General features: G+C 46.3%; 1 protein-coding gene across 5 annotated transcripts in view; it reads right to left on the reverse strand.

Annotated features, from left to right (window-relative positions):
* The window catches only part of CAD (carbamoyl-phosphate synthetase 2, aspartate transcarbamylase, and dihydroorotase), a 425,465-nt gene that overhangs the window by 185,192 nt on the left and 228,101 nt on the right, over positions 1-12,172 (reverse strand). For all 5 annotated transcript variants that reach the window (XM_069605502.1, XM_069605501.1, XM_069605500.1 and 2 more), the window contains exons 18-22: positions 9,918-10,164; positions 9,083-9,181; positions 8,615-8,839; positions 6,698-6,880; positions 5,804-6,022 (exon numbers count right to left, since the gene is read on the reverse strand). In XM_069605502.1, coding sequence (XP_069461603.1) covers positions 5,804-6,022; positions 6,698-6,880; positions 8,615-8,839; positions 9,083-9,181; positions 9,918-10,164 — 973 coding nt within the window. The remainder of the gene's footprint in view (positions 1-5,803; positions 6,023-6,697; positions 6,881-8,614; positions 8,840-9,082; positions 9,182-9,917; positions 10,165-12,172) is intronic.

Consider the following 12,172-nt stretch of genomic DNA (forward strand, 5'->3'; position numbering starts at 1 on the left):
ACACTGCGGTTCTCGGATATCACTTCAGACTTCCTTGCTTCTGGGGTCCAGCACTCTGAGGTGGCTCAGGCTTGGTCAGTCCTGCAACAGGGAAGTCCGGAGGATCTTCCTAGTGCCCAGGTCCGACTTAAAAACACACACGATCTGGTGTTCCTCTCCCTGGCTCTTCGGTTCAAACAGCAGCAGTGGAAATGCAATCAGCTTAAAGAGGATGTCCAGACAGGCTTACTTTGAAGTTGACTGGTCCCACCAACACAACGGGAGAAGTCGTCCTTGCAGGGCTTCTCTAGTCGAGGCAAATTCGGAGCTTCAGCACAGCAGCAGGGCAACACAAGGCAAAGCAACGGTCCAGGAGTTGCAGCAGTCGTCTCTTTCAAGCACTTCTTTGGATTGCTTCGTCCAGTGGTCGACTCTGCCTTGCAAGCCAAAAAGCCTCACCTTTTATGCAGGTTTCTCATTCATCCCAGCCTAGCTGTCAATCACAGCAGGGTGGCTGTCCTTGCCGGGCAGCCAGCCGGCCAATCACCTTTGGGTGTATTTCTGTAACCATGGGGATTAATCACAGGGAATTTAGGGCACCTCCCTCACTTCCTGCCCCTGCCAGACATACTTGAGCCAGAGGCAGGCTTCACTTGTGAATCCCACCAAAGAAAACGAACAAAAGGACCAAACCTGGTAAAGTCAATTTCACTTCAATGTTCTTGGCAACAGTAGTTTATCCAAGAGCAGGTATCTAAACCTTTGGGAAATCTGAAAGACTTCCCTGTGCCACTGCACTGAAGGTGCTTTGTTTCACAATGTAAAAGGTGATGCCAGTGGAGTTTGTCAGACTCCAAAGTTAACACAAGGTCAAAAATCACAATACAAATACAGGAGAGTGAGAAAAAGGCTCACTCTCTCCATGTTAGAAATTAAAAGTCCTGAAGTCCAGCAAAAAGAGCTGTGGGTCTCTAAGGTAGAAGGGAATTGGCACATTGAGAATTCTCCCTAACATTTAAGTTGAATAAGCCTCCTTTAGAAGGGAGCAAAAGATATAACGTTTTAAAATATACTTCAAAACACACTCTTAGTTTCTCGAATCAGATGATAGCCATTGGGATGGCACACACTTCCTACACCCTCAGGTGACTTAAATAGCCAGGACACTGGACATGTATTCATCACTGGTACATTTAGAGCAATGCCAAGTTTGGTGAAAAGGTTACATATGGGAATAAAACAAAGGTTACCAAATAATTCATGAAATGATTACTTTTTCAACCCTCCAATGCAAAGTAAATTAACCCTTTCCTGGGGTAAAGGCAAAGCACAAAGTCAGAGGTAAGAAGAGTCTCTTACGGAGCCAGGACAGCCAATGTTAGTTAAGCAAAGTCTAGGGGAGCTGGCGATCTTCTTGCAGGTAAGTAAAAGTCTTACACAATGTATTTAGAAAAAGTGTGCACAACTGAAATCACTGAAGGGCCACAAGCTGGGAGGCTTGTGAGGGGTAAAGCTGTAAGCAACTCTGCAAGGCCAACCAAGACACGTCTCAACTGAGCGCTAGCAAGGCTACACGACAAGAGGTAAGTCCTCTTAGTTTTACAGTACCTTTGGTTAGAAGAAAAGCTGCTTCCAGGTGGCTGGCTTCTGTTCCTGCGTAGGTCTGCAGATCCTGTGTTCCTGGGCCTCAGTCGTGGGGACAGGAGGGAGGACGTCTGGGTTCTCCTGCACTACGAAGGGATGGTCTGTGGTGCTTCGCGGTTTCAGCTCCTCGCATCTCTCGCAAACAGCTCCACTGCAGTTCTCGGATACCACTATGGACTTCCCTCGCATCTGGGGTCCAGCACTAAGTTGAGGTGGCTCAGGCTTGGTCAGTCCTGCTTCAAAGGTGTCCGGAGGATCTTCCTGGATCTCGCGTCCGACGTAAAAACGATGCACTCGGTCTGGTGTTCCTCTCCCTGGCACTTCGGTTCCTGCAGCAGCAATCTAAGTACAGCCAGCTCCGAGAGGATGTCCTGACGAGTTGGTCCCACCAACCCAAGGGGAGAAGTCGTCCGTTGCAGGGCTTCTCTAGTCGAGGCAAATCTGGAGCTTCAGCAATGCTCAGGGTGTTCCATGCCTGTATTTTATGTCCACTCTTCCCATCCCTCCTCTACACCGCCCTTTTGCACACTGCTGTCTCTGCCAATTAAGGTCTGCCCACCACAATCTTAGGCTTGGTCCTGAGTTGAAGTTCCATGCCATTGCTATGCTGCGCTTTGCCAGAATGCACACTAGATCCTTCATCTTGGCCAGGTGTGTCCTTTGTCTCCTCTAGGGAAGAGGCCCAGTAGATAAGACTCCAGAGTCCATGCTTGCATCCCCTCTCCTCCACCCTTTGTTTGATTCCCTCCCAAAACATCTATATCACCAGGCAGGTCCAGAACATGTGCAGCATATCAGCCTCTTCTGCACAGCGAGGGAGGTTCCCGAGTTCTCCAGTCCCCATCACAGTCACTCTCTTGGGTGTGCGGTATAGTCGATGCATGAGGTAAAGCTGTGCTTGTTTAAATCTTGCATTTCTGGATACCTTGTTGGGGTATCTCCGGACCCTGGACCACTCTTGGTCAGTGAAGGGCCTCTGGAGCCCCCTTCCCAACGTTCTCGTTTGCAACTCCCGCTCATTGTTAAGATGTCAGCAGTAGATGTCTAGAGACCGTGTGTCCCCCTTCAGATACATCGTACCATGCGTCCAGCTTCCCCCTTTGGTCAAGTTCTGGAAGTTCTGGCCATCTTTTCTTGATTTTCTGAACTATACTCTTGTGTAATATGAACTGTCCGCTGTGTATGTCATACTCTGCCATCAGCTGTTGGAATTCCACCCATTGTCCCTCCTTTCTCAAGTCTCCTATCTGAGCTATGCCTTTGGCTTCCCAGTGGGATCTATATGCTGCAAGGGTCCTCGTGTCCGTGCCTACAAATCCTGCGAAGGGGATCTGTGCGGATCAGGAGTCTTGTGCCCCTTGGAGTTTCCATGTTTTGTTCCACAGGGTCAGGCCCAGCTTCACCATGTTAGGTAAGGTCTTGAGCAGGGACTTGTTGATGCATAACATTTCCTTCAGGTAATATTGCTTCATTGCCGGCTGAAAGAGTAAGGAGTCCACTGATATCCCATCCACAAACCATCCAACCACAAATTGTAGTTGTCCTGTCAGGCAATATCGCTCAAAGTCCAGCAGTCTGATGCCCCCTGATTCATAGTCTCTCTGCAAGGGGCTCAGTGCTATTCTATTCCTTCCTACCCCCCACAGGAATTCCCGTACCATTGTGTTTAATCGTGTAAAGAATGTCTTAGGTATAACGTGTGGGATATTTGTGAAGTGGTATAGCATGCATGCCAATACAGTCATCTTCAGCAGGGCCGCTCTCCCCATCAACCCTAGTGGCAGCGTTTTCCAGATAGCGGAAGGAGTATGGTGCCCACGTAAGTCCCAAGTCTGGTAGTTGGTTCAAGGGGGCCCCTCTAAGGTCAGCCAGGGGGAAGAGTGAGGACTTTATTGATGGCTGTTCCTGAAAGTCTAGTGTACGCTCCCATCGCTTCCAGTAGGCTTGGCAGGTGTACCCACGGGTTTCCAACGAAGGAGCATATCATCTGCGAGATTTGATGTATAGCCTAGTCTATGTCTATCCCAGTGTCGCCGTATTCAGCCCTAAGAAAGACCGCCAATGATTCCAGAGCCAATATGTACAACATTGGTGACAGTGGGCAACCCTGCTTTGTGCCTCCATAGAGTCTCCAGACCTCCGAAATATGTCTCCCAGTTTTCACTCTCGCTCTGGGGTTCTTATAGAGCAGCCTGACCCAACTGAGGAACCCCTGCCCTATTCCAAAGTGGGCAAGGACACTCAGCAACCACTCCCAATTTACGGAGTCGACGGCCTTGACAGCATCTAGTGACGCTATGGCACTCGTCTCTTCTGATTCGTTTGATCCACAAAATGGTGGAGTCTTCACAGATTCCACGTCGTGTTCCTTCCCGGGACGTAGCCAGTTTGGTCTGGGTGGATTAGTGTGGGCATCACCTGCTTGAGTCGGTTGGCGAGCAATGCTGAGAGGATTTTGGAGTCTTGGTTAATCAGGGAGATCAGCCTATAGGAGGCGCAGCAGTTTAGTGGCAATTTCCCGGGTCTCAGAACCGGTATGATGACCGATTCTGAAATGCTATCTGGCAACTGCCCCTTCTCAAACGTCTCTTGATAGGTGTCAAATTATCTCGATGCTAGAGTGCCCTTGTATTTGTATTTTATTTGTATTGCGCACCTGGCCCGGGGACATCTGGGCGCATTACTTGGGGGAGAGCAACAAGGGGGGGTAAAATACAGTAAAACAGCATTGGCAGGATAAAACAAACAGTGAGAATAGCAATTACACATATATACAGCAAGGGAGTGAGTCAGAATTAGTGGAAATATATCCACAAGATGTAGGAAACAAAGGTGTGGTAGGTTACATATTGGAGGTAGTGCGGTCCTGCTCTATGGCCTTGTACTCTTTATAAAACTCGCCCCTGCTGGCTGTACTTCTTTGCTGCTGCTGGAACCGAGTGCCAGGAGTCAGGAAAACCAGTATCTAGTGCATAGTCTTTAAATCAGACCTGAGCTCTAGGAAGATCCTGAGGACCCTGCCGAAGCAGGTTGACCCAAGCCTGACCCAACTCGCCAGGGTGCTGGACCCCAAAAGCAAGGGAAGCCCATTAAGTGTTCAAAAACCGCAGTGGTGCTAGTGACCGGTAGCTGAAACTGCAAAGTCCCACTGAATTGAAAAGAGCCTGGAGCCGCCTCTTAACTTCGAGTCCTCCAGACGTTCTCCCACTTGGTCCTACGACTGATGTCCAGGAACCCAGGATCTGCAAGACTGCAACCAGAACAGAAGCCAGCTGGATCCTCTTCTTTAAAACTAAGTTACTGTCTTGACTAAGGGGTACTTACCTCTTTGGTCTGTTGCTTGATTTTTCTCGCTGGAGACTTGCAGTAGCTGCTTTTTGCAGAGTGGATTTCAGCTTTGCCCTTCACAAGCCTTACAGCTTGTGGCCCAACAGGGATTCTTTTTACTACAAACTCTCTACATTTTGTGCAAGACTTTTGTGCTATCTAAAGAAGTGCCTCAGCTCCATAGACATTGCTCAAATTGACTTTGGCTTTCCTGGCTCCCTGCAGACTTCATTGACTTTGGTTTGAACTGTCCCTCATAGGTGAAGCATAAGTTTAACTTACATTGCTAGGAAACATCTAATCTAGACTTCATTGGGAGATTGAAAATTGCTCACATGCTTAACCTGTTCACCTTTTCCTTCCCTAACCTTTTCCACAACCTCAATTGTATCAAGTTCAAAAAGTGATATATTAATGACAAACATTATCCCAGTAATTTAAGTCACCTCGGGGTGTAGGAAGTGTGTGTGAGGCATCGCAAAAGGGTATCTACTTGCTCATCTAAAATCTGAGGTAGTGTTATGAAGTTTATTTTAATAGTTGCATATTTCACTTTTTAAAGAAGGCTCACTTAAAATTGATTGTTAAATAATTATTTTACTACAAAACCTTGAGTGTAAGTGTCATTTGGATACTTGCAATTGTGAATCTCAGTTACCCCTCTAGAGATCTCAAGTCTGGCTGCTCAGTCACCCTACCAGCTTGTGTAGTACAGACCTATACGCTGGTGTAACGGCTGCTCTGGGGCCTGTGTTGTGTTGCACTGCAGTGCCTCAAAGCACTCAGAACCAGAGGATGTCAGCATTATACAACACCCTAGGTTCAAACATCATCATGTACTGCTTTCCTTTACCTTGGCAATCAGCTGAAGATTAAACGGCCCAGTGACCTGCAGCTCCTGCCCAATGGCGTGCACTATGGCCTTTATCCGCTCCAGCGTCTTTTGCGTAATATCTTGAGGCGGGGTGACAAGCGTGGCATCCCCAGAATGCACACCCGCGTTCTCCACATGCTCACAGATCGCAATGGCAACCACAAGACCATCACAGGCCACTGCATCCACGTCTATTTCCTAAACGGAGAAGGAAGAGTCAGAACGCATATGCGAGGACGAGAGCATTAATCCCAGAAAAAACCCACACCCAAAGAGAATTAGTTTTACACCAGCCAGCTAGAAAAACCAAATTATCTCAGCAAAGCCAGTCTTCCAAATGCATGGCTCATTGTAACTTGGCATCAATCTTGCAAAATAAATGTTTTCTCTAAATGGCACAATGGTCCGATTAAGACTACTTGATGGGTCTACTCGGTCTTCAAAGAACCAATATAATGAAACGTTAAAAGGCATAGGGCCCAGCACCAGCCAAGGTTTACCCTAGAACGCATCTAGTCCGACCAGCAATTTAAGACTAGAAACCCCACAAGCTGTTGGCTTAGCTCATGCAATCGAATGAATGGCACTTGTTTTGGTTTTGTGAGGTTTCCGAATAGTAAAATTCCTGTATGAAATGCAGAGCGTTGCAACATGCAAACAGTGGTGTACGCGATGCACTTCCCTACCATACAAAAATATAAAGTCTGGGACGACAGAGCACACATACATGATGAACTGTTTCCCTTCAGAATAACCAGCCCCAAACATAACAGCCCCCAAAATGCAGAAAACCTTGAATTCTTTACACCCATCAACAAATTTGAGCTGATGTTCCATCACATAACCATTCTACCCATCCCAGGGCACCTTTACCTTCGCTTCCTGTATGAACTTTGAGATGACCACTGGGTACTCCTTTGACACCGCCACAGCACTGCAGAGGTACTTCTCCAGATCGCTGTCCGAGTAGGCCACATTCATTGCCGCCCCACTGAGAACGTAGGAGGGACGAACTACACACGGGTACCCAACTTTAGAACAGAACTGCACTGCAGACTGCAACCACATGTGAAGTACAAAGCAAAGGGACATGAGTCAGATTAAAATCTTGCATTTCTCCTTTTTCCACATGAAGAATACAGGGAATCATGAAATTAATTTAAAGTACATTAAGGGCACCCATTGACAACTATAGAAGAACGTTAGTAATCAATGTGCAGAAATGGGAATGCACTGAACAAAGAACTCCAGATTCATGCGCGACATTGATATACTTTCTGACTGGAGGCAGAAGGGTTGCATTTGGCCCTGGAGCCACTGGAGTCCTATACAGACCCATGACCTAGGACAACATTCCCACAAAGTAGAAGTGGTTTCTTTTTTTATTTAAACAAATCTTGTTTATTATCCTCAACCCAGGAAAATCAGATCCTGCTCTGTCTACACTCTTCCCCCAACCCACTCCGTGGCTCCTCTCACTAGGCCCACCCTCCACCACCACAAACACAGTAAAAACCCTTGGATCAACGCCACGACAAATTGTCAGGTTCTGCCACATCTTTCCCTACCTGACCCTTTCACAGTCTTCACGATCGTGGCTGTATCCTTTCATTCTTAGGCTATTCTGGCGATATAGGGCATCACACCTAGGAAAACTCCAACGGGTACAAAACACGACTGCAAGACTCCGCCTAGCCTTAGGCGCTAGAGAACACAACACACGCTCCATTGGCTTCAGATCAGACGACGATCTACCTTCAAGGTAATGTGCATCACCCATCAAGCTCTCCACAACATAGGACTCCAATATCTGCAGCATAAACTTACATGCTACAGGCCTACCAGAAACCTCACATCAGGTGCAGCACTTGTCATTCCAGGGGCACAAATCGAAATAAGGGGGGCTGCTCTTTCTCAGTTCGAGCACCCACCATCTGGAACTCTATCCAATTCACCATCCGCGGCATTGCACAGCACCTTGCCTTCAAGAAGGCTATTAAAACGTAGCTCTTCCCTTCAGCATTCTCCAAACTTAGTCCTAGCGACTCCTACCTACGTTTGCACTGGCTAAAAATGTACACGCATTTTAGAAAGCCTTCATTCACATCACCGACTTCAGTCTTCCAAAGGGATTTCACCCCTACAGCACTTTGAGGCCATACCAATGGCAGAAGGTGCTATACAAATGCCATATATCATATGGAGCTAGGAACAGTCACAGTTGTGAAGTATGGGCATTCGACAATTGGTGCTTTGAGTAGTTTGTGTGAAAGCATCACCGAATTGCTACAAATAGCTAAACCACTGTCTAGGAAAGGAGTAAGACTACAGAGCCACACAAGAAGAAAAGACAAGATGAACACCTCAACATCCATGGGCAGCTTTGGCCAATACCAACAGAGAGCAAACGCCAAAGGGCTTTCATTGGTGGAAGGAACAAAGGGAAATGGTCTGCAATACTGTAATGGCTTCCAAAAGAGGCTATGAAGAATGCCGCTTTCTTTTAGCAGGGGTAGTCTTAACTGGAATTAGTAATATTGTAACCCGCATTAACTACATCTCCAATGACTAGGTTTCTCGTTAAAGCTGAATTTAATTTAAATAATGTGCAACTTTTATACCTTGCCTTCTTCCAACCTCAGGCACACTGACACTATCTGAAATTATCTCCTTTCCTTGGCAGATCTTCAACACATTCAATGTGCCAAAGGCAGCACACCCAACAGCCTTCACGTCTCCGGTGCTGGGCATGGTGTTTAAGCAATGCATGCTCAGTAACCTCCCACTTACCTCAAGGTCGGAGAGCTCCTTCCACTGTGGCTGACTGATGCCAATGGTGTCCAGCATGCGTGAGAACTTGAAGCGATTCTCCGCAGAGTCAATGGCCTCGGGGGACGTGCCCAATACTCTGCACTGCTGCCTGTGCAGAGCCATGGCAATGTTATTGGGCAGCTGACCTCCCATGGAGAGGATCACACCCTCTGGGTTCTCCAACTCGTAGATATCCATCACCACCTGGGCATGGGAAATAGGTATTGTATAGTTACAGCTCAAGACGATTGTCTGCCTCCGATACAAATTAGAAAGGGACGTGCACAATCATGTTCTAGTTTCCAAACACACTCACCCAGATAGAGGCAGACAGGACACAAGAACTTCTAATTAACAGATCATGAGAAAGACTCATCCTGCCATACTAGCAAAACAGAAAACTTAATCTCTGTATGTAAAACATGCTAAAATCGCAGAGAAACTCACCTCAAACGAGATCTCATCAAAGTACAAGCGGTCGCACATGTCATAATCCGTGCTCACTGTCTCTGGGTTGTAATTTACCATGATAGTCTTAAAACCCATCTGCAAAAAAATAAACAGGGTTAAATGGAATTCCCTGAAATGAGTGAATTCACATTCCCACATTGTCTATTAGTTTCTCCAACCACTACACAAGCACCAGGCCATCCGGAACAAAAATCAAGGTGCAGGCAACCACACTAACGAGTAGAACTACACTTGCCAAGTTAGTGAAGAAAAGAGCTGAACTATCTGGCAGAGATGAGGGTAAACATTGACTGGGGGCACACAGTGAAGGCCCGTTCTGTTATTAGTCCTCATTCAACATCCACTATAAGAGACAGCACAGTTTGGATTAAGGCAACAGAACAGCACCCGACGTCACCTATCTGCAGAATCATGAATACTAGAAAGGTTTGATTTAAATTATTTGAAAGTCTCTCAGAAATGGTTGTATAGTTTATGGTAAATTCTTTCGGCAGCATGAAGCACAAGGCACCCAGAAAAACTAGAACACAACTATAAATGCAGAGATCTCATCTTTCAGGGAGATGCACAGAAAGGAGGCGGCAGAGGTCAGGAATCATACAGCCCATGGGACCAACACAAAAAATCTGAATTATTTTCTGAAGGGCTTTATAAGTATTTACAGTAATCTGGAGTCTTGCTCATGCAGTCATTTAATTCACCAGCGCCAACTCCATGAAGCAGCTGGGTTAAAACTTAAATAAAAGCTATACTTATGCTGCTTAAATGGGCAATGTTTCCCAATGTGTCAGACAGACGGCAGAGTACTCACTTTCCGCAGCTCCTGGATGCATCCCACTGCACACCAGTCAAACTCCACACTGCTGCCAATTCGGTACACACCAGATCCTATCACCATGACATGAGGTTCCTGGAAGTCAAGGTCGTGCTCGGTGCCATTGTACGTCAGGTACAGGTAGTTGGTTTGAGCTGGCCACTCAGCAGCCACAGTGTCAATTTGCTTTACCGCTGGCAAGATCTTCCAGTCGCGCCTCATCTTCCGCACAGCCAGCTCCGTGCTGCAATGGGGAAAAATATAGATGCGGTGAGACCGATGTTAAGCAAAGTTTGTATGCAGTACCCTCTGGGACCACTACACACAACTAGGACTACAGTTGTAAGCAAAACCAACCTTTGGTAAAAGTCTGTACCACACAGTTTTTGGTAGCAAGCTGAGAAGCCAGGCTTATCTCAAGAGGGAATGTGAGCATGTAAGGATGTTACATAAAGGTTTACAATGACAAGTATTCAGATAGACACTTCTACTCAAGGTTTCTTGGTAAAAACTCTTCTTAATTTATTACACAATCATTTGTAAAGCATTCACTAAATGAGGCAACCAATATCACACCAACAATACAATACCAATTACTAAGCAGTTGAGCTCCCTAGATTTCGGAGTCAAATAGCATGGAAGTAGGAGCAAAAAGGCATAAATTAATAAAACGAATATTACAGTTACTTTAAATTAGTGCAAATAATTTGAGTTCACCAGAGGAGCCGATTCAATGCAATAGGTAGGCCAAAGTCAATGGATTAGTGTCTTGTAGAAGTAAAAACGGTTCTGGTATTTAAAATGGAAAAGTCTTTGCCACGGTTCTTAGAAGTAGTTCACGGAAGAAAGGTTTGTACGTCGGGTAACAAGCTGACTAGGCCTGCAAGTTGCCAAAGTTCCACAAACTTTCTCAGTGAAAGTAAGTTCTCGGTCGGGTTTTCACAGTACCTTACATTGAAGAAAAAGAAGCAGCTGAAGACTTCTGTTCCTGAAGTTTCTGCAGATCTCGCTGTTCCTGAGCCTCAGTCGTGGGGACAAGAGGGAGTACGTCTGGGGACTCTTGCACTGCACGGGACAGATCACAAAGCTGGCAAATCTTTGATTTCGGTTGCTGTTCTTCAAGCACACAAGCTGGTGTCCTTCTCCCTGGTTAATCCTAACCAGCTCAGAGAATGTTGTCTAGGTGGCTTACTTTTGAGTTGATTGGTCCCACCAACTCAAAGGAAGAAGTCGTCCTTGAAGGGGCTTCTCTGTCGAGGTGAACTTGGCAATTCGGACCTGCAGTAGGGCTCCACCAGGCAAACCAACAGTCCATTAGTTGCAGCAGCCGTCCTCTTCCAGCTCGTCTTCGGTTCTTTCAGTCCAGTGGTCACGGACTCGCCTTTTAAACTATTGTTAGGCAGAATCCTGTGCAGTTCCCTTGTGGACCACTGCAAGAAGATTAAGACTACAGGAGTAAGCAGTAAACCCAATTGGTAGCAGTCTGTACCACCCAGATTTACCTGGTAGCTGTGGCTGAGCAGTCAGACTTCTCTCAAGAAGAGTAGGGCAGTATACAGAGGATACACAATAGGGCTAAAAACACAGTAGAGCAAGCAAACACTGACCAGAGCTTGGTATCAAAGGTATATAATTATTTAATTAACACACACTTAAGGAAATACACTAGCACTATACATCAAAGCAAGTTCAAACAATCAGAAAAGTATACACACCGCCCTTAAGAATTATTAGACAAGTCTAAGTCAAAACACCACTATTTGTAAAAACAGATGCGAGCGCGTAACTTAGATGGCACTTCAATAATTAAATAAAAGGGAGAGAAAAAGGCAGGTCATGAAAATAAAACAGTCCCAACACTTTCCTAAGACCAAAACAAGTTAGTGAAGGCAGAGTCTACTGTAGAGCCAAAGTTCACAGGCCCACTTTAAAGGGAGCAAGGTGAAATGTGCCCAAGATCACACAGTTGGGAAATGCATTCAAGTCTTTGTAAAAATGTTCAAAAGAGGTTGGGTTGATTCAGAAGGTAAAGTTAAAAGGTCAGGGGGCCAACCAAGTTGGAAAGCCAAGGATTTGGGTCACCTTTAGCAAACCGTAGAAAGGGAGACCAGGTGTAACAGTACCTTTAAAGTTGAGGAAGCTCCAGCGGTGGCGGTTGTTCCTGGCAGCGGGTGCAGTTCGTGGTTTCGACCAGGGGAAGAGAAGATCTCGTCGAGGAAATTTGGAGTCGTTGCACTGCCCAGGGAAGAGAC

The sequence above is a fragment of the Ambystoma mexicanum genome, chromosome 4p (assembly GCF_040938575.1).
Source record: "Ambystoma mexicanum isolate Mex_15411 chromosome 4p, UKY_AmexF1_1, whole genome shotgun sequence".
Classification (NCBI taxonomy): Eukaryota; Metazoa; Chordata; class Amphibia; order Caudata; family Ambystomatidae; genus Ambystoma; species Ambystoma mexicanum.